Source organism: Bufo bufo, chromosome 4 (genome assembly GCF_905171765.1).
Source record: "Bufo bufo chromosome 4, aBufBuf1.1, whole genome shotgun sequence".
In the NCBI taxonomy this organism is placed as follows: domain Eukaryota; kingdom Metazoa; phylum Chordata; class Amphibia; order Anura; family Bufonidae; genus Bufo; species Bufo bufo.
The window spans coordinates 617,820,938-617,843,189 of record NC_053392.1 but is presented as its reverse complement, the minus strand read 5'-3'; the positions used below and the strand labels follow the sequence as shown (position 1 = coordinate 617,843,189).

At 46.8% G+C, this 22,252-nt stretch overlaps 1 protein-coding gene across 1 annotated transcript in view; it reads right to left on the bottom strand.

The window, feature by feature from the left end:
• Positions 1-2,383: 2,383 nt before the first annotated feature.
• The window catches only part of LOC120999701 (zinc finger protein OZF-like), a 479,279-nt gene continuing 459,410 nt past the window's right edge, over positions 2,384-22,252 (bottom strand). Inside the window, exon 5 of the mRNA XM_040430722.1 lies at positions 2,384-4,409. Within this exon, the coding sequence (XP_040286656.1) occupies positions 3,190-4,409 (1,220 nt within the window). The 3' untranslated portion in view covers positions 2,384-3,189. The remainder of the gene's footprint in view (positions 4,410-22,252) is intronic.

Genomic DNA, 22,252 nt, shown 5'->3' with positions numbered 1-22,252 from the left:
GTAGGGCATCACCAGCCCATCCCTGAATTAGGGTTTTACTAGGGAATTTACTTCTGACCACTACCTACACTGCAACAATTTTTTGTGGCATCATTCTTGTATGGTCTCCAGTATTTGCAGCAACATTGAATTGGAAGATGCACTCCACGGCATCCTGACATGGCACCCATTTGATGGGCGAATTCCACCTTGACCATAACAATTGACGGGTGAGAGCTTTCCTTTTATTTATACTGGTACCATCTTGTCACTGTCTAGGCCCATACGGGCTTGTCTATTATGTTACTTTGTTAAGTTCCTTTGTGCGCTATTCTCTTTTAACTAGACCTAATTAAACGCTAAGTTTTATTCCCTCTGTCCCCTTCTGGGGATAGTTCATTGCTATTTGATATTTGTTTTTTGGACAAGCTGTTCACTTAGCTTGACCATTCTGTACTTATTTTTCACGAAAAAGAAATATACATTCGCTATTCGCTGCTGCACTTATACGTCAATAAAGGTTTTTGAACATATATCAGTAGAAAAAGAAATATACATTCGCCGCTGCACTTATATGTTGAAAAATCTTTATTGACGTATACCAGTAGAAAAATAAAAACACATTTGCCATTCGTTGTGACTTTTGCGTGTTTTGACCTCAGCTTGCTCTGACCCTGACCTTGTAAACCCCTTGGATTTGACGCAACCTCTTGGCTCCTGACTTTGGCTTGTTTTGACTGTGATATTGTGTTAACCCCAGTATTGTCGCTAACTCCCCTTGGTTTCTACGGACTTGATTTTCTGTTTATTGTGTGCCTGCGCACCTCCTACCCTTGACCTAGGTTTTATTGCTTCTATTGTTATAGCGTGCCTGCCTGTCACTTTGTTTATTGTTTTCTCCATTTGTTTCTGTTCCTTTAAGCCCCTGCACGTACGCAAGCTAAGGACTGTCATCCAGTTGTACACCTTTGGTTAGGACGGACTGTGCACGTAGGCAGGGACAGAGGTGTGGGTGGAATTTAGGGCTGCAGTCTTCCCTCCCCTACCTGACAATCTCTATTGATTTTGGGGTTCAAACTTCTCTCAGCAAGTATCAAGACAAACTGTAGGACCATTGCACCTCCTATGGACCTTTCCTTCTTGTTATGTCTGCTGCTTTCTTGTTACTTTGAGCGGACAGAGGGTTGCCCAGTGTCTGTGCTATAATCTGCTTGTCTGTCCAGGTTCAAACTTTACTTGATTCTGACCCTCTGCCACCCGACCCGTGCCTAATCACCATATTGACTCTGAGCGGCCTGCCTAACCTTTGTACTTTTTTCTCAGATTTGCACAAACTCTGCTGCCCTGACCTTGGCCTTTTACAAGTTTTGCCTGATCCCTCACTGCCACGCACCGGTGTTTCTGACTCCTGTGGGTCAGCTGTCTACCAAACAGGACTACTCCAGGAGATAGCAGCCTGGTGGCACCCCTATAGTGAATTCAAGATCCCTGTATAAGGGTTAAAGTGTGAATACCAGGGGACTGCCAGGATAACAATTGTAGGCTTAGCACAAAGAAAAACCGTTTGGTGGACACAGTAGTTCCACACCCACTTATTGTTGCAGTCTTATGGACAGATCTGGCTGATCAGTTCTATATTATTTTTGATGTTTCACCACAATTAGAAGGACATTTAATGTTTTTTATATTCTCTTTAAGAAACCTGACTATAAGATATACATTATGTACAAAAACAAGAATTATAATGAACAATATGAAAAGATCACTCAATATATTATACATAATTATTTATTTTATGCACTTATATAGCGCTACTATATTCCACAGTGCTTTACAGACATTATCATCACGCTTTACCCGGAGGAAACCCACGCAAACACGGGGAGAACGTACTATCTCCATGCAGATGTTGTCCTTGGGACCCCAGCTCTGCAAGGCACCAGTGCTAACCACTGAGCCACCATAGGAAGAGAACAGGATGATTAATGCAGAGTGAAACTCTATTACTAATAGCAAACAATCCACACTATAAGGCACATTAATAGGCAAACTGAATCCTAGAGTTTGTCCATTCCATGGTAGTAGATTGCAACTCAGCAAATGAATTTCCATGTTAGGTTGAAAATGTAAGTATATTTTATGAAAGATTAGAAGTGAAATGTGACCCATATTACACCGGTAATATCCCCCATTAGTAGAGGATGTATTCAGATGGAGACAACACTCTTGGGCTATCTTCTCCTCATCTTCAGCTCTAGGGATCATATCCACATTTCAAGTAGCAACTGACAAATCACATCCAGCACAAGTATTTGTAACTGTCTACTGTTATGGCCACGATGACACCGCATTTAGCAGCAATCAACACATTGGGAGGGTTTATAGTGTACTGGGATGCCTGGGGTCCACCGTACGGATACATTCAAATACTACCTTCTCACACAGCAGCAAGATGCTACCAGATGGTTGAATATGGGGGTCCCTGCATCAACTTTGAGAAGGTAGGTCCTGGGGAAAAGAGGATACTGGCTAGCTTTCCTCTACACCTAGAAGGGGAGTTTATTTAATTATCTATGAAGTTTGTTATATGAACATAGGCTGGATGAGATGCTGTACATTGAATATATGTATGTAGTGCAGCAAGTCTACTGTGTTATGTGCCAATTGTGCAAGGGGTGGAAGACTAGGGGCCCACCTTGCTCAGGGGCCCACCGGTGGATTCATCTGTACCTCTGTGGGCCAGTCCGAGCCTGGCTCACTTCGCTTCAGGACCACATACAGCATCCCCACTGGCTGCATTTCCTTTAGTCCAGACCTCATAGGTTCAATATTGCCAATAGAGTTCCTTTTAACCGTTTTGCAAGTATGCTGTCTGATTGATGGTGGAAGGGGGTTTGATCACATGCAAAGATGTCCATGATACCCTGCCTCTGGAGCCATGCACAGTTAACAGGGAGAGAGTAGCAATGTCTCTCCTTCTGCAATCTGTCAGTACTGGACACGCTAGCGATCAAATTCAAGCATGTCTCGACTGAAATCTGTTCCTAGATCTCTTCTACATGTTCTCAATGTCGGTGCATACTGGTCGACTCACTTTCCTGAGGATAGGTCATTAATATGCGAAACTGGACAACCGTTTTAAGTTATACAGAAGACATGATTAGGCAGCAGGTCTCACAATGAAGCTCCACATCTCTTACAATCTGAGCATTACAATGGCTTCTCTTCTAAGTGAATTCTCTCGTGTTTAGCAAGATTTGATTTCTGAATAAAAGACTTCCCACATTCAAAACATGAAAATGGCTTCTCCCCTGTGTGAGTTCTCTGATGTGTAGCAAGATGTGATTTAGTATTAAAGCACTTTCCACATTCAAGGCATGAAAATGGCTTCTCCCCTGTGTGAGTTCTCTGATGCAGATTAAAACTTGATTGTTGATTAAAGCATTTCCCACATTCAGGACATGAATATGGCTTCTCCCCTGTATGAGTTCTCTGATGTGCAACTAGAATGAATTTATGAATAAAAGATTTTCCACATTCAAGACATGAAAATGGCTTCTCCCCTGTGTGAGTTTTCTGATGTGAAACAAGATGCGATTTCCGACTAAAGCACTTTCCACATTCAAGACATGAAAATGGCTTCTCCCCTGTGTGAGTTTTCTGATGCACAATAAAACTTGATTGCTGATTAAAGCATTTCCCACACTTAGGACATGAATATGGCTTCTCCCCTGTATGAGTTGTCTGATGTGCAAGTAGAATGGATTTCATGCTAAAAGATTTTCCACATTCAAGACATGAAAATGGCTTCTCCCCTGTGTGAGTTCTCTGATGTGCAAAAAGATTTGATTTCTGAATAAAGCACTTTCGACATTCAGTACATGAAAATGGCTTCTCCCCTGTGTGAGTTCTCTGATGTGTAGCAAGAGACGATTTATGACTAAAGCACTTTCCACATTCAAGACATGAAAATGGTTTCTCCCCTGTGTGAGTTCTCTGATGCTGAATAAAACTTGATTGCTGATTAAAGCATTTCCCACATTCAGGACATGAATATGGCTTCTCCCCTGTGTGAGTTCTCTGATGTCTAACTAGAATGGATTTCATGCTAAAAGATTTTCCACATTCTGAGCATGAAAATGACCCGTTATCTCTGCAATTGCTCTCATGCAAAAAAAGATTCGATTTCTTTTTACGTTTCTCACTAGAAAAAATGTTCCCACATTTCTGATTAGTTCTTGTTTTACCAATCAGTAATTGCTTAGATGAAGGTTTCTTGTGACCAGCGGTATCAGTGGATAGATCTCTGCTGTGAAGGACTGAGGGTACATTAGGAGTTATTGAATCATCTTGTGTGGTATTGTTATCTTCTGCTTCATGATGGGAAGATAAATGGAGATGTCCATAGAAGTCGCTCATCCCGTCTTCCACTGGAAAATTAAACAAAATGATATTATTTTCGCAGCTTTAGGCTTATTGCACACGACAGTATATTTTCACGGTCCGCAAAACGGGGTACCGTTTTTCCGTGATCCGTGACCGTTTTTTCGTCCGTGGGTCTTCCTTGATTTTTGGAGGATCCACGGACATGAAAAAAAAGTCGTTTTGGTGTCCGCCTGGCCGTGCGGAGCCAAACGGATCCGTCCTGAATTACAATGCAAGTCAATGGGGACGGATCCGTTTGACGTTGACACAATATGGTGCCACTTCAAACGGATCCGTCCCCATTGACTTTCAATGTAAAGTCTGGAGTCCCTTTTATACCATCGGATCTGAGTTTTCTCCAATCCGATGGTATATTTTAACTTGAAGCGTCCCCATCACCATGGGAACGCCTCTATGTTAGAATTTACTGTCGGATATGAGTTAGATCGTGAAACCTCATTTCCGACAGTATATTCTAACACAGAAGCGTTCCCATGGTGATGGGGACGCTTCTAGTTAGAATACACTACAAACTGTGTACAAGACTGCCCCCTGCTGCCTGGCAGCACCCGATCTCTTACAGGGGGCCGTGATCAGCACAATTAACCCCTCAAGTGCCGCACCTGAAGGGGTTAATTGTACTATCATATCCCCCTGTAAGAGATCAGGGCTGCCAGGCAGCAGGGGGCAGACCCCCCCTCCCCAGTTTGAATATCATTGCTGGCCAGTGCGGCCCCCCCCCCGCCTTCCTCCCTCTATTGTAATAATTAGTTGGTGGCACAGTGTGCGGCCCCCCGCCCCCCCCTTCCTCCCTCTATTGTAATAAATCGTTGGTGGCACAGTGTGCGCCCCCCCCCTTCCTCCCTCTATTGTAATAAATCGTTGGTGGCACAGTGTGCGCCCCCCCCCCTCCCTCCCTCTATTGTAATAAATCGTTGGTGGCACAGTGTGCGCCCCCCATCGGCCCCCCCTCCCTCTATAGCATTAACAACATTGGTGGCCAGTGTGCGGCCTCCCATCCCCCCCCCCCGATCATTGGTGGCAGCGGGTTACTAGCAATAGTACAATAGTAAAAGATTCATACTTACCTGGGAGCTGCGATGTTCGTGTCCGGCCGGGAGCTCCTTCTACTGGTAAGTGACAGTTCATTTAGCAATGCGCCGCACAGACCTGAGGCTGTCACTTACCAGTAGGTGGAGCTCCCGGCCGGACACGAACATCGCAGCAGCAGGTAAGTATGAATCTTCTACTATTGTACTATTGCTAAGTAACCATGGCAATCAGGACTGTAGTAGCGTCCTGGTTGCCATGGTTACCGATCGGAGCCCCAGCGATTAAACTGGGACTCCGATCGGAACTCCGCTGCCACCAATGATGGGGGGGGGGGGGAGATGGGAGGCCGCACACTGGCCACCAATGTTGTTAATGCTATAGAGGGAGGGGGGGCGCACACTGTGCCACCAACGAATTATTACAATAGAGGGAGGGAGGGGGGGGCGCACACTGTGCCACCAACGAATTATTACAATAGAGGGAGGGAGGGGGGGGCGCACACTGTGCCACCAACGAATTATTACAATAGAGGGTGGGGGGGGCGCACACTGTGCCACCAACCTATTATTACAATAGAAGGGGGGGGGGGGGCGCACTGGCCATCAATGATATTCAAACTGGGGAGGGGGGGGGTCTGCCCCCTGCTGCCTGGCAGCCCTGATCTCTTACAGGGGGATATGATAGTACAATTAACCCTTTCAGGTGCCGCACCTGAAGGGGTTAATTGTACTGATCACGGCCCCCTGTAAGAGATCGGGTGCTGCCAGGCAGCAGGGGGCAGTCTTGTACACAGTTTGTAGTTAAAATATACTGTCGGAAATGAGTTTTCACGAAGTGAAAACTCAGCTTTGAAAAAGCTTTATGCAGACGGATCTTCGGATCAGTCTGTATAAAAACTAACCTACGGCCACGGATCACGGACACGGATGCCAATCTTGTGTGCATCCGTGTTCTTTCACGGACCCATTGACTTGAATGGGTCCGTGAACCGTTGGCCGTGAAAAAAATAGGACAGGTCATATTTTTTTCACGGCCAGGAAACACGGATCTCGGATGCGGCTGCAAAACGGTGCATTTTCCGTTTTTTCCACGGACCTATTGAAAGTCATGGGGTCCGCGAAAAAAAACGGAAAACGGCACAACGGCCACGGGTGCACACAACGGTCGTGTGAAAGAGGCCTTATTGAGACAATTGCAAGCCAGGAAATGTGATCACTACCATCTTCAATTACCTGTAGCATCCCCTGCATAAACACACTGATATAAACTTTTCCCTACCACATATTGTTGAATGTGTCATTCTAAAACCACTGGTTGACTTGTTTCAGGATTGAGGGATCTATCACTGGCAATTCCCTTTGCCCTTTTTGTCAGAAATAGGTGAGGCTCATCTATTCTCAGACCCAAGATTCCTTCAGGATCAAGATCTACCTCCTGTGATCTTGGCTGCCTGGCCCTCCTTGGCAACTTCCTTCTTAGCTCGATCCCATCAGTCTAGAAATCCTTTGGTTTCCTCGGATCTGCAAAACTGCCTTCTCCCCCACCTCCCCCTGCTACCCTGCTGGGCTTCCTCCAACATATCCTGTGATGCTGGCCTGTACTGAACAGAGACTGGTAAAAGTAATTTACACATTTACTTTGTCTTGCAGAGCCTCCCTCTTGTCTAAATGGTTCACCTATTTTAAATTGCCTTTGATTGGTCTACAGTATAGATAACTGCTACCTTGTCCTTATCATTGATGGTCTTGTGATATGGAAACCAGGTTTTTAAAATTACAAGTAATTTCATCTCAGCAGGTTTGGGTTGGTTTTATCAGTTTTTACCAGCTAATTTGCAAGTGTCCTCCTCCCCTTATTTCTCTTATCATTAGATGCCTTCACTTTTCCAGTTATTATTTCAACGGCTATTTACCCTTCATCTTTAGGACCAGGCCCTAATCTGACCGAATGCTTATATCCTGTACTACTGATCTCCCCTGCAAGGTGGGAACCTGTCTGAGAGGGCATATGGACAACCGGAGCACTCTGACTCGAGAAGGACCCCATGGGTCCACATACTACAGGTTCTTTGACCTATCGTATCATGTGACTTTTATTCTGAATCGGCATTTACCCTCCAATTATTTTTGTTTGTTATTGAATCTATTCACATTGTGTCACATTTTACCGGTGCCAATGAAGATCAAGGGATATTATGGCTATAAATTAATTATTAATATTAATTGTATCATTAATGATGATGAAGAGGAGGTTTCTCTGAACTTCCTATTATTGTCCGATTAATAAAGGCATTTATAATCAAAAAAGATTGATGAAAGGCTCTTACCTTTCACAGACACTGAGACGGGTTGTTCAAGTCCACTTGTTGTTTCACCAGAACTTTCCTGCAAGATGAAAGACATGAGAAAAATATACCCCGCTGCTTATTTCCAGGCTCAAATGAAACACTTTTACAAGAAATTAATTCAGCTACTTTCACACCAGTGGTTTTGCTGGATCCATCATGAACACCATTGAAAGTCAATGGGGGACGTATCCGTTTTCTATTGTGTCCAAGAAAACGGATCCGTCCCCATTAACTTACATTGTGAGCCCTGATGGATCCATCTTACTCCGCAATACATCGCGGACAGAAAAATGCTGCTTGCAGTGTTATTCTGTGCGCGATGGGGATGCAACCAAACATAACGGAATGCATTCTGGTGCTCTCCGTTTCGTTCAGTTTTGTCCCTATTGACAATGAATGACAAAACGGAAGCGTTTCCCCCACTATTAAGATCCTATGACGGATCTCAATAGCGGAAAGGGAAAGTGCAGAAGTGAAAGTAGCCTTAGAGATTAGCGAATTTCTTGAAATTTGTTTTAGGTCCAATTCGAACAAATCACTCCAAGAATTCAATTTGGGTCTGAATCAATTCTACCTCAATTACAAGTGCTCCAATTGGCCTGAGAACTGGTATATCACACTCTAAGATCTCCTAGGACACATATTATTTCTCTTGTGTTTCTTTCTTATTTTCTTCTCTCCCCCTTTTAAGCCCTTTAACATTAAATAATGTCAGAACGACACTGATCAGAATGACACTGAGCTCTGGGTATTTGGGCAGGCATCTGCCTCTAATACGGGACAACTATTGGAATGTTTTTAATTTTAAAAAGCATAACACATGCGACGGCACAGTGTCTTTTTAACCCTTTCACACAGTTGCACAATTGGAAGCATTATTGACAGTGTTAAGAAGCAGCCTGTTTAAAAAGACACTGTGCCGTCGCATGTGTTATGCTTTTTAAAATTAAAAACATGTGTAATGTCTCTCCTATTTCTCCTGTTGTCCTTTACCTCTCCTTATATGTCTCATTATATGGTCTGGGTTAGATTTGGGGTTTTGTTTTATAACTAGTTGTTGTAACATGTCTGGTCTATTTGTGGTTGTTGTCCAGTATGTTTGCTAGACATTTCCCCTGTCTGTCTGTGCCTTTGGTGAGAGGGCTCCGGGGTTCCCCGGAGGGGGAACCACAAGTCAGCTAGCAGCTCTGCTGTCACGGCGGACATGCACTCAGACTAACAGATAAACCACCAACCAGGCTCTAGGCGAGAGGCAGGGGAAGGGTCACCTCCTAACTTATCCCTGACCTCTCTCCCTGCACTGCTCAGCCCACATGCAGACCTTTGTGGTAGGTATGATGTGTCCCCGTGCCTGGACTGAAACACCCTAAATTCCCTGAGATGGTGAAGAGGGGAAATAGGAGCAGCCTGCTCGCACAGAACCAGGATGGGAGAGATGACACCAAACAATCAAACAAGAAACCACACATATCTCTCTGCGCTGGAACAGACAACCTTTCTTCCTAGCTTCCAAGACCACAATGATTCCTATAATCCGCTCAGAGCACTGGGGTGGAGTGCTATTTAAACTCATAACCCCACCCAGTGCACCTGATGGGAGGCGGATCCAGCACGGCTCCAAAACAAAACACTAAACTCGTGCTGCTATTCTGGCCGACCTCCACACACCGTCAGGACGGGGCATGACAGTACCCCCCCTTCTACGGGTGACCTCCGGACACCCCGGACCAACCTTATCCGGATGGGACCAATGAAAAGCCCTCACCAGTCGGCTGGCGTTGACATCTAGCGCCGGAACCCACGTCCTCTCCTCAGGGCCGTATCCCCTCCAGTGCACCAGGTACTGAAGGGAACCCCAAAGAATTCTAGAGTCGAGAATCCTGGAGATCTCGAACTCCAAGTTTCCCTCGACTAGAAGAGGAGGAGGAGGCAATGGCGATGGTTCCACCGGTTTCACATATTTTTTTAGTAACGACCTGTGGAACACATCATGGATCCTCCAAGTCTGCGGAAGATCCAGCCGAAACGTTACAGGATTGATCACGGCAGAAATTTTAAACGGACCAATAAATCTTGGACCCAGTTTCCAAGATGGCACTCTCAACTTGATATTCTTAGTGGACAACCATACCAGATCACCCACACACCGGTCCGGACCAGTCACACCAGTCACACGTCTCTTGGCAGCCATTCGTTTATACCTCTCACCCATCTTCTCCAAATTCCCTTGAATCCTCCGCCAGATGGAGGATAAGGCAGAAGAGAATCTCTCCTCCTCTGGCATCGCAGATGAACCAGTCCCAGAAAAGGTACCAAACTGAGGATGGAAACCGTATGCGCCAAAAAATGGCGACTTACCCGTGGACTCCTGCCTACGGTTATTCAACGCAAATTCTGCTAAGAACAAGAATGAGGACCAGTCCTCCTGATTCTCAGCCACAAAACACCTCAAGTAGGTCTCCAGGTTTTGATTAGTACGCTCCGTCTGACTATTCGACTGCGGATGAAAAGCCGAAGAGAAAGAAAGTTGAATGCCAAGCCGAGAACAGAACGCCCTCCAAAACCTGGAGACAAACTGCGTGCCCCTATCAGAGACCACATCCGAAGGAATACCATGCAATTTCACAATATTATCCACAAAAATCTGCTCCAGAGGCTTAGCGCTAGGCAGACTAGTTAGTGATATAAAGTGAGCCATTTTACTGAAACTACCACCAAAATCACTGTTCTCCCGGAGGAACTCGGCAGATCCGTAATGAAATTCATAGACAAATGCGTCCAAGGACGAGACGGAATAGACACTGGAAGAAGTGAAACAGCAGGTCGAGTATGAGCAACCTTTGACCGAGCACAGGTTTCACAGGCTGTCACGTAATTCTCAATGCTCTTACGTAACCCAGAACCTCTGGGACACCAGATCACAGGTGGACTTACCACCAGGATGTCCAGCAAGGACAGTATTGTGATGTTCCTTGAACACCTTGTATCGCAGGCCCTCAGGAACAAACAACCTCAATGGGGGACAAGAACCAGGAGCCCCCTCCTGGGCTCCCAACACCTCCATCTCCAATTCAGGGTATAGAGCAGAGACCACCGCCCCATCCGCTAAAATCGGCGCAGGATCCTCTGAATCACCTCCCCCAGGAAAGCTGCGAGACAAGGCATCTGCCTTGACGTTCTTGACCCCTGGGCGAAAGGTAACCACAAAATTGAACCTGGTAAAAAACAGTGACCATCTGGCTTGCCTAGGGTTCAGACGCTTGGCAGATTGCAGGTATGCCAAATTCTTATGGTCTGTATATACCGTAACGGGGTGAGCTGCCCCCTCCAACCAGTGGCGCCATTCCTCAAAGGCCAACTTGATAGCCAACAACTCTCTATCTCCAACATCATAATTCCTCTCGGTGACTGAGAGCTTCTTGTAGAAAAAGGCACACGGGACCCACTTGCCAGGGGATGAACCCTGTGACAGTACCGCTCCAACCCCCACCTCTGATGCATCAACCTCCACTACAAATGGCTGACACACATCCGGCTGCACCAGAATGGGAGCGGACGCAAAATGCTCCTTAATAGGCGAATGGCCTGCAATGCCTCATCCGACCAGACAGAGACGTCGGCGCCCTTTTTGGTCATATCAGTGAGAGGTTTTACTATGATAGAATAGTTTGAAATAAATTTTCTATAATAATTTGTAAACCCCAAGAACCGCATCAAGGCTTTCTCATACTCTGGTCGGTCCCATTCCAGAACCGCCCGGACCTTCTCGGGGTCCATACGAAAACCAGAATCAGAAAGCAGGTATCCCAAGAACGGAAGCTCTTGCACCGCAAACAAACATTTCTCCAATTTAGCATATAATTTATTCTCCCGAAGGATCGTCAAAACCTGTCTCACATGATCCTGATGGGTCTTCAGATCAGGAGAGTAAATTAAAATATCATCCAGGTAAACTACTACGAACGTCCCCACCAAATGATGAAAAATGTCATTGACGAATTGCTGAAATACTGCTGGCGCGTTTGTCAACCCAAAAGGCTTAACCAGGTTCTCAAAATGACCCTTGTGCGCATTGAAGGCCGTTTTCCACTCATCCCCCTCCTTGATTCTGATCAGGTTGTAGGCCCCTCTCAAATCCAACTTGGAGAACACCTTGGCTCCAACAATCTGATCAAAAAGGTCAGAGATCAAAGGCAGGGGATATGGATCCCGGACTGTAATACGGTTCAATTCCCGGAAATCCAAACACGGTCTCAGTGATCCATCCTTTTTCTTCACAAAGAACAACCCCACTGCCACTGGAGACTTAGATGGTCTAATATGCCCTTTTGCCAAACTCTCGACGATATACTTTCGCATGACCTCTCTTTCAAGTTGAGAAAGGTTATAAAGCCGAGACTTTGGCAACTTAGCCCCTGGGACGAGATTGACTGGACAATCAGTCACGATGAGGGGGCAATTCCTGAGCCCCACCCTCCGAAAAGACATCAGCAAAATCTGAGAGATACGGAGGTAAAGCCGTAGTGGACACACCAGAGATAGAAGTGCCAAAACAATTATCCGAACAAAACTCACTCCAACCGATGATTTGTCTCGCTTGCCAGTCTATAATTGGGTTATGTTTAGTCAACCATGGCAATCCCAAAACTATAGGAGCTGGCAAATCCTTCAAGACAAAACAAGAAATAATTTCAACATGTGAATCACCCACCCTTAAGTGAATACCATGATCAATGTGAGTAAGGCTTCTTTGAGAAAGAGGGGAGGAATCAATTGCAAAAACACGAATCTCGTTCTCTAAAGTGCAAGTACTTAGTCCTAAATCTTGAAGGAAAAGAAAGTCAATTAGGTTTACACCAGCACCACAATCAAGGAACACCTCTAAAAAAACATTTCTTGACTCCAGCGCCACCCTAGCTGGAAGGAGAAAACGGGAACTGCAGGGAGCTTGCATACCTGCCTGCTCCACCACACCATTCATGCTACCAAGTGTCAGGGAAGTTTTTTTTTTCTTTTTCTGTACCACCTGTGGTTTAACATAAGGACAAGCAAAAACAAAATGACTACTCTTTCCACAATAGTAACATAGTTTGTGCGATTTCCTAAAGTCTCTACTATCCGAATGGAAAGAAATCTGACCCAATTGCATGGGTTCCTCCGCTACCCCGCGTTACCTGTAACATCACCCGGGGAGGCAGTAGAGACGAAACCACTCACAGAAGGGATACCTTGTGCAGGAGAAGCCCTATACCTCTCTCTGATACGTCTGTCTAGCCGTACTGCTAACGACATGGCGTTCTCCAAAGAGTCTGGGTATTCATGAAAAGCAAGGGCATCCTTCAATCTTTCAGATAACCCCTGACAAAACTGGCTACGTAACGCAGGATCATTCCACTCTGATTCAGTAGCCCATCTCCTGAATTCAACACAATAAGCCTCTGCAGTATGTTCCCCCTGAAATAAATTACGTAATCTCGACTCTGCCATCGAGACCCGATCTGGGTCATCGTAGATTAATCCCAGAGCCTTAAAAAAATCCTCCACCGACCGGAGCGCCCAAGAACCAAGCGGCAGAGAAAAGGACAAGGATTGCGCGTCCCCTGTAAGCAGAGAAATAATTATTCCTATCCTCTGACCCTCATCACCTGATGATGATGGACGCAGCCGAAAGTACAATTTGCAGGACTCTCTAAAACGGAAAAAGTCATCCGTACCCCCTGAAAATCGATCAGGAAGAGCCACTTTAGGCTCCACACAAACTTGACCTCCTCCTGATGCCAGAGCACTCTGACACCGTGCGACCGAACCACGCAGCTCCGCAACCTCTAGGGATAGCCCCTGCATGCGGTCAACTAATGCTTCAATTGACGCCATTACAAAACCGCTGAGTAATGACAGTCAAAGTTTTGGGCGAATTATAATGTCACGGCGGACGTGCACTCAGACTAACAGTTAAACCACCAACCAGGCTCTAGGTGAGAGGCAGGGGAAGGGTCACCTCCTAACTTATCCCTGACCTCTCTCCCTGCACTGCTCAGCCCACATGCAGACCTTTGTGGGGTAGGTATGATGTGTCCCCGTGCCTGGACTGAAACACCCTAAATTCCCTGAAATGGTGAAGAGGGGAAATAGGAGCAGCCTGCTCGCATAGAACCTGGATGGGAGAGATGACACCAAACAATCAAACAAGAAACCACACTTATCTATCTGCGCTGGAACAGACAACCTTTCTTCCTAGCTTTCAAGACCACAATGATTCCTATAATCCGCTCAGAGCACTGGGGTGGAGTGCTATTTAAACTCATAACCCCACGAGTGCACCTGATGGGAGGCGGATCCAGCACGGCTCCAAAACAAAACACTAAACTTGTGCTGCTATTCTGGCCGACCTCCGCACACCGTCAGGACGGGGCATGACATCTGCCTTGAGCCACCATGTATCCGGTATCTGCATGGGGTCCAGGTAGTTTTGGTATCGGTGTTCCATCCTTTGCTGCGGCAGGTAAGTGCTTGTTGTCCGGTGTGTAGTTGTAACACTGGGTTCTTACCTGCCGTTCAGTTGCTGCTCACTGTCTTCTCCTCTCCTTGCTGCTAGGCCTGTGAAGACTCCTGTTCGTCCGTTATGTGGAGGAACAGGCCATCTCTAGATCCTGACCTTACCACCAGGCATCATCAGGGCGAGTTAGGGCCCGAGGTTCCTGTGTATGAGCCCTCCTATCATCTGGTTTCGCTCATACGGTTAGGAGGTCAGGGATAGGATTAGAGTTGCATTAGGAGGTTATCTGCTCCCTTATCCGGGCTTCCATGCATAGTTGCTATCCTGCCTACCTACATTATACGGTGTGGAGTTTTCCACCACTCCACACCGTGACAGTAGGACTATTTTGCCTGCTTGGGTGGGAAAATGCCACCTGCCATGAGGAAAACCCTCCCTAAGATGACACAAGAGGCTGGAAAACATAGTACTGTAATAGCAAACTTGGCCATTTCCAGCCACTGTTCCAATCTGCATTCCCAGAAGTCCATAGGGTCAGGATCAGGGTGTGTACCAGAGAAAGGGCATAGGCCAGGTACAACTGAACCTAGCTGTTCAGACAGTGCATGTCCATTTACTGCATCAGGTTTGGGGCAGCAGCTTCTGCTACTTGTAGCAGAGACAGCGGGAGAGTGGTGAATTTTGGCGAAGGAATGGAACTGCACTGCAATTACCACAACTAAGTGGTACAGCAGCAACTGCACTGCCAGCAACTTGGTCACGTGGGAGTTCAGTCTGCACACAAGCTAATTGCTGGTTGCGAATAGATTTCCCATGGCCGCACATTCTGTTATCGATGTCTCTTGATGGAACAGAAGACAAGGAGGAGTAGGAGCAGGAGAAGAAGAAGCTGATGATGATGATGTCGCCCACCTGGGACTATATGTTTTGTCAGTATTGTCTGTCCTCTCCTTAGTGTTTCCCTTTAGTGTTAGCGGTGCAGACTAGTGTTCCCACCGCCCTATTCACTACGTAGAGCTCATCTTAGGGAAAGCCAGGGTTTAGGCACGTGATCGACATACGGGTGAGAAACCCATCTAGGGACGTCAGGGCAGTCAGGTGCCAGCCCCAAGGTGAGTTAGGGGTCACCATCTTTCCCTCTCCCTTGGACAGGGCCTTCCTTTTCCCTCCCTTTGCGTCACGTATGTGATCGGCACGCCGGTCGTGATATTATATCTGGCCCTTATTTTGTTTAAAAAGATAATAATATATATATATAATGACGAAAAAAGGACAGCACTCCAGGTAAAAGAGTAGTTGTGTTTAATCACCCACGTGGATGGCAACGTTTCAGCTCAAACAAGAGCCTTTTTCAAGCGCTTGAAAAAGGCTCTTGTTTGAGCTGAAACGTGGCCATCCACATGGGTGATTAAACACAACTACTCTTTTACCTGGAGTGCTGTCCTTTTTTCGTCATTGTTCATCTGGGGTAAGCAGCTACATCCCTGGACTTGGCACCCAATTGTTTGTTTCCAGTGTCGCCATTATTTCCTTTTTATATATATATATATATATATATATATATTATATTTATTTTTTTCTCTTCTGCCTATTTAGAATCCAGCATGGATCCTATTGCCGCTTTGAAAAAGCAACTTCAAGGCCTGTCTTTGGAGGTGGCAGGATTGAAGGCGTCGGTCCTCCAGCAACAGCAGCAATTGCAGCAGACCGCAAGTCCTGCAGTTGCTATGGGTAACCAGGTTGCTCCGGAACCCAAGGTTGTTCTTCCTGACAGATTTTCTGGGGGAAGGGACAAATTTGTGACGTTGCGTGAGGCCTGTAAGTTATATTTTAGGCTGCGCCCCTACTCCTCTGGTAATGAAGAACAGCGGGTGGGGATTGTTATTTCCCTGCTTCAGGGGGACCCGCAATCCTGGGCGTTCTCTTTACCCACTGATTCTCCGGCTCTCCAGTCTGTGGAGGAATTTTTTGGGGCTTTGGGTCTCATATATGATGACCCTGACCGAGTTGCCCTGGCAAATTATGGAGACTCCTACAGGGAGAGCGGCCAGCAGAGGAGTATTGCTCAGAGTTCCGTAGGTGGGCTACGGGTACCCAGTGGAACGATCCGGCTCTCAGGAGTCAGTTTTGCTCTGGGTTATGTCCCTTTCTATCAGAATAGATAGACGTCTTAGGGACAGATTGAAAGATCCTGAGCAATTACTAACCCCTCCCAAGCAGCAGCTAGTCTGTACGGACCTAGACGAGCCTATGCAGCTAGGAGGAACTACTCGTCAGGTCCGTCCTCCTGAGGCTCGCCGTAGGCGTGGGGTTTGTTTTTGGGGGCAATAAAAATACCAAGGCAGACGCATTATCTCGTAGTTTCCCTGGAGGGGGTAATGTGGGTGATCCGGTACCCATTCTACAAAGAGGAGTGGTTGTCTCCGCTGTATACTCTGTTCTGGAGGGGAAAGTGTTAGAGGCCCAGGAGGACGCCCCGGTCTCTTGTCCCTCAGAGAAATTGTACCGTTAAACCTGCGTCTCGAATTATTAAAGGAACATCATAATTCAGCACTTGCTGGGCACCCGGGTAGTAAAGCAACCTTGGAGCTATTGTCTCGTCGTTTTTGGTGGTCAAGGTTGCGTCAGGATGTAATGGATTTTGTGTATACTTGTGCACGCGCTAAAGTCTCTCATACACGTCCTGCAGGGTCTTTATTGCCACTTGTCATTCCCAATAGGCCATGAACACATCTGTCAATGGATTTCATCACTGACTTACCTTTGTCTGCGGGTAAAACAGTTATCTTGGTAGTAGTGGACAGGTTTATCAAAATGGTACACTTTATTGCGTTACTCGCACTACCTAATGCTAAGACTCTTGCTCACGTATTCATCAGTGAAATCAAGAAGCTTCACGGGGTCCCTTCCGATGTTGTTTCGGATCTGGGAACCCATTTTATTTCTAAGTTTTGGAAAGCTTTTTGTTCTCGTTTGGGGGTACACTTGTCCTTTTCCTCAGCTTTCCATCCTCAGTCGAATGGACAGACTGAGCGTACCAACCAAAACCTTGAGACATACCTAAGGTGTTTTGTGTCTGAAAACCAAGAGGTGTGGTCATCATATTTACCGTTAGCCGAGTTTGCTATAAATAATCGCCGTCAGGAATCCACTGGCAAGTCACCATTTCTTGGTGCATAAGGTTTTTATCCCCAATTCTGTACTTTCAAAGAGGGGGGGGTCTTCTGGGGTTCCCAAAGAGGAACGGTTTTCATCATGTCTTTCATCTGTATGGCAGAAAGTGCAAGCTAACTTGAAAAATATGGGAGGTAAATATAAATGCATCGCTGATAAGAAACGGTCGCCAGGTCCGGACCTAGGAGTGAATGACTATGTGTGGTTATCTACTAGGAATATTAAGTTAAAGGTTCCCTCTTGGAAACTGGGTTCTAGGTTCATTGGTCCTTACAAAATAGTAGCTATCATTAACTCCGTGGCTTTTTGCCTGGAGCTACCTCAAACTTTTTAAATCCATAACGTCTTCCATAAGTCGTTACTCAAAAAGTATGTTTCACCTCTAGAACTGTCACCGCTGCCACCCCCTCCTGTTATTGTTGATGGTAATCTAGAGTTTCAAATATCCAAAATTGTTGATTCTCGTCGGGTCCGCCGCTCTCTTCAATATCTGGTGCATTGGAGGGGGTACGGTCCCGAAGAAAGAATGTGGGTTCCAGCGTCAGAGGTAAACGCCGACAGGTTAGTTCGGGCTTTTCATGCCTCTCATCCTGAGAGACCTGGTCCTGAGTGTCCGGAGGCCCCTCGTGGAAACGGGGGTACTGTCACGAGGGTGTCAAGAGCCACGTCTGACTCCGTTATACCCGGGGTCAGGAAGTCGCAGCGGATGGCTGCGAGCTCGATGTCCAAAGATAGCGCTGTTACTTAATGGTAGCTTTCTGTGTTTGCCTTGCAATCCTTTTTGTCTCACTCAGGGATCCGTATGTTCTTCTCCTCAGCTGTTTCTTGTCTGGCACTCCCAACCTCCTTATATTCCCCTCTCTCACTTCTCTGGTTGCCAGATATAGAGCTTCCTGCCTGGACTTCTATACTGACGCACTGGAGCTGAGTTGCTGTTATCCCTGGTTGTCGTACCAGAGCATTACCCTCCGGATCCCTGTTGGTTGTTTGTCGTCGCCCACCTGGGACTATATGTTTTGTCAGTATTGTCTGTCCTCTCCCTAGTGTTTCCCTTTAGTGTTAGTGGTGCGGACTAGTGTTCCCACCGCCATATTCACTACGTAGGGCTCATCTTAGGGAAAGCCAGGGTTTAGGCACGTGATCGGCGTACGGGTGAGAAAGCTGTCTAGGGACGTCAGGGCAGTCAGGTGCCAGCCTCAAGGTGAGTTAGGGGCCTTCCTTTTCCCTCCCTTTGCGTCACGTATGTGATCGGCACGCCGGTCGAGATAATATTTTGCCAGATATTGTAATATCGGGTTCCCATCTAATTTCTTGTATGTGGAGGCATCAGACAGCATAGTAATCCTCTGCTGATCATACATCTCTTTGTTCATGACTACCACAGAACCCCCCTTGTCCTCCATTTTGATAACAAGGTCTGTTCGATCCTCCAATTGATTCAATGCATCGCGTTGTTTGACGGTCAGGTTGTGGTAACATAGTAACATAGTACATAAGGCTGAAAAAAGACATTTGTCCATCCAGTTCGGCCTGTTATCCTGCAAGTTGATCCAGAGGAAGGCAAAAAAATAAAACCTGTGAGGTAGAAGCCAATTTTCCTCACTTTAGGTGAATAAAAAATTCCTTCCCAACTCCAATCAGGCAATCAGAATAACTCCCTGGATCAACGACCCCTCTCTAGTAGCTATAGCCTGTAATATTATTACGCTCCAGAAATACATCCAGGCCCCTCTTGAATTCCTTTATTGTACTCACCATCACCACCTCCTCAGGCAGAGAGTTCCATAGTCTCACTGCTCTTACCGTAAAGAATCCTTTTCTATGTTTGTGTACAAACCTTCTTTCCTCCAGACGCAGAGGATGTCCCCTCGTCACAGTCACAGTCCTGGGGATAAATAGATGATGGTATAGATCTCTGTACTGAACCCGGATATATTTATACATATTAATTAGATCTCCCCTCAGTCGTCTTTTTTCTAAAGTGAATAACCCTAATTTTGATTATCTTTCAGGGTACTGTAGTTGCCCCATTCCAGTTATTACTTTAGTAGCTAAGAGATTCTCAATATAATTTAGATATTCTCATAGTCTAATCTTAAATTGTCTGCTTGTGCTTCCCACGTACATCAGATAGCAGGTAGTACATTTTATGATGTAAATCACACCCGACGTATTGCAATTAATATAAGTTTGGATAGCATAACAGTCGTGACAGTAGGAGCGTCCATACACGTAGGGTAAAGCCAAGACTAAGGCCAAACATTCTTTTTCAAAGGCAGCATATCCCACTTCACGGGGTAACAACTTTTGGCTGAGATACGCCACCGGGTGCTCTTTTCCGTCGTTGCCAACTTGACTTGGTACGGCTCCCAGTCCGAACATGGAGGCGTCTGTATGTACGACAAAGCTTTTGTTAGGATCGGGTGCCGACAGTATGGGAGTTTGCGTTAGGGCAGTTTTCAACTAATTAAACGTTGTTTCGCACTCCGGGGACCACAGGACCTGTCTAGGCTTTTTGGTCATGTCCGTCAGCGGTTTGGCTAGGTCACTATAGTGGGGTACAAACCTCCTGTAGTACTCGACTGTCCCTAAAAATGCAAGTACCTGGGCCTTGGTTCTGGGAACAGGCCAGTTTAGGACAAGCTCGATTTTTGCAGGTTCCGGCATCTGCTTCCCATATCCCACTCTATGTCCCAGATATTGCACCTCAGACATCACGATATTACTCGGAACTGGTAAAGGCCAAACGGGGTGATGAAGGCCGACTTTGGAATTGCTTCTGCTTCTAAGGGAAACTGCCAGTAGCCCTTACACAGGTAAATAGTCATCAGATAGTGTCCCAGAGCTATTTCGTCCAACAATTCGTCCACTCGGGGCATGGGGAAGGCGTCTGTCATAGTAGAGTAATTCAGTCGCCTATAGTCCACACAAAATCGGGTCATGCAATCCCATTTTGGGACTAATACTACAGGGGAAGCCCAGGGGGCTTGCTGATGGTTTGATCACCCCTAACTCAAGCATCTCCCTAATCTCTGCTCTCATCTCTTCTTGCACGGCTCCAGGAATCCTATAGGCTGGTTGTCTCAGAGGCTTCTGCCCGGGGGTCTCTACCTTGTGCACAGCTATGTGAGTGTACCCAGGGAGTGTCGAGAATATCTCCTGCTGGTCCTGGAGTAATTCCCTGACCTGTTCTCGTTATCCTAACCCCCCAGAACGGTTACTGATTTCAGGACGCTCCGGCATCGGTAGGTATTCGGAGTCCCCGGTGGCAGGAGCGAATATGGCGGCTACTGCCTCAGCCCTCTCGTGATAGGCCTTCATCATACTGATGTAGAACGTCCTTTTAATTCTTGTGTCTGCACAGCTGGTGACTACGAAGTTGGTATCGCACAGCTGTTTTACCACCTGATAGGGGCCCTGAAAGGAGGCCTGTAATTTATTTTGCTTCAGGATTTTTAGTACCAGAACTTACTGTCCGTGCTATTCCGAGCTGACCGGTCATACCAAACCTTCTGCTGACTCTGGGCAAATTGCATATTTTCATGGACTAAATCGGCAAGTACCCGCAATCGCTCCCTGAGTTCCAGGGCGTAACTAAGGATGGGGAGGCCTTCAGAATCCTCTACCCCCTCCCACTGGGACCTCACCAAGTCTAGAGGTCCCCTAATCCTTTGCCCATACAACAGCTCAAATGGAGAAAACCGAGTGGACTCTTGGGGTACCTCTCTGTAGGCGAACAGTAGATGGGGAAAATATTTCTCCCAATCCTTCCTACTCTCACGACGGCACGAAGCAGCTGCTCTGGGGTCCCATTAAATCTCTCACACAGCCCGTTAGTTTGAGAGTGGTAGGGGGCACTCTGGAGGGATTTAATCCCACAGAAGCGCCAAAGCAGCTGCATCAGCTCGGCTGTGAACTGGGTTCCCTGATCGGACAATATCTCCTGTGGGAACCCTACCCTAGTGAACACCCGCAGTAAGGCATTGGCTACCGTATGAGCCTGCATATTGGATAGGGGAATGGCCTCCGGGTAGCAGGTGGCGTAATCCACTATTGTAAGAATATACTTCTTCCCAGTGGCACTGGGACAGGACAGTGGGCCTATAGTATCTACCGCTATCTGGCTAAAAGGTTCCCTAATGATCGTCAGGGGGTGCAGGAATTATTTTGGGTGATCCCCAGTCTTCCCTACCCTCTGACAGGTCTCACAGGTCCGGCAGTATTCTCGCACCTCAGCATGTAACCTAGGCCAGAAGAAAGCACGAGACAACCGACTCTGGGTCTTAGCTATCCCTAAATGTCCAGCCAAGGGGATGTCATGAGCCAGCCACAATAGCTCCCGGGGTACGACTAGCTGTTTGTGGGGGGCCCCCTCGCTTCCTGTTGCCCACCCCTTCAGTGTAACAATAAAGAAACCCAACCTCCCACTCTATTCTGTCTTCCCCTAAACCCCTGGATCCTTGCCTGCCCTGTCCCGATAACCCGCTAAAGTAGGGTAACTCCGGGTCTCTTGCTTAACGGGAGAGGGAAAATCCCAAGACATGGGGTTGTCAAGTCGGGGTAACATAGGAGGTTTTGGTCTTACCTGGGTCCCCATAGGAGTGGAGTTGCCTTGAAGTTGGCTCAGTCGTTGGGTGGTCACGGCCATGGCGGTCTCTGGGGCATATGAGGAAGTTAAATGCCCCAAGTTATTCCCCAAAAGTACTTGCAGTGCATAAACGTAGCACCTTGCCCCCTGCTACCAACAGTCTGGCCCGTCCAGGCCGACAGGGGAATCA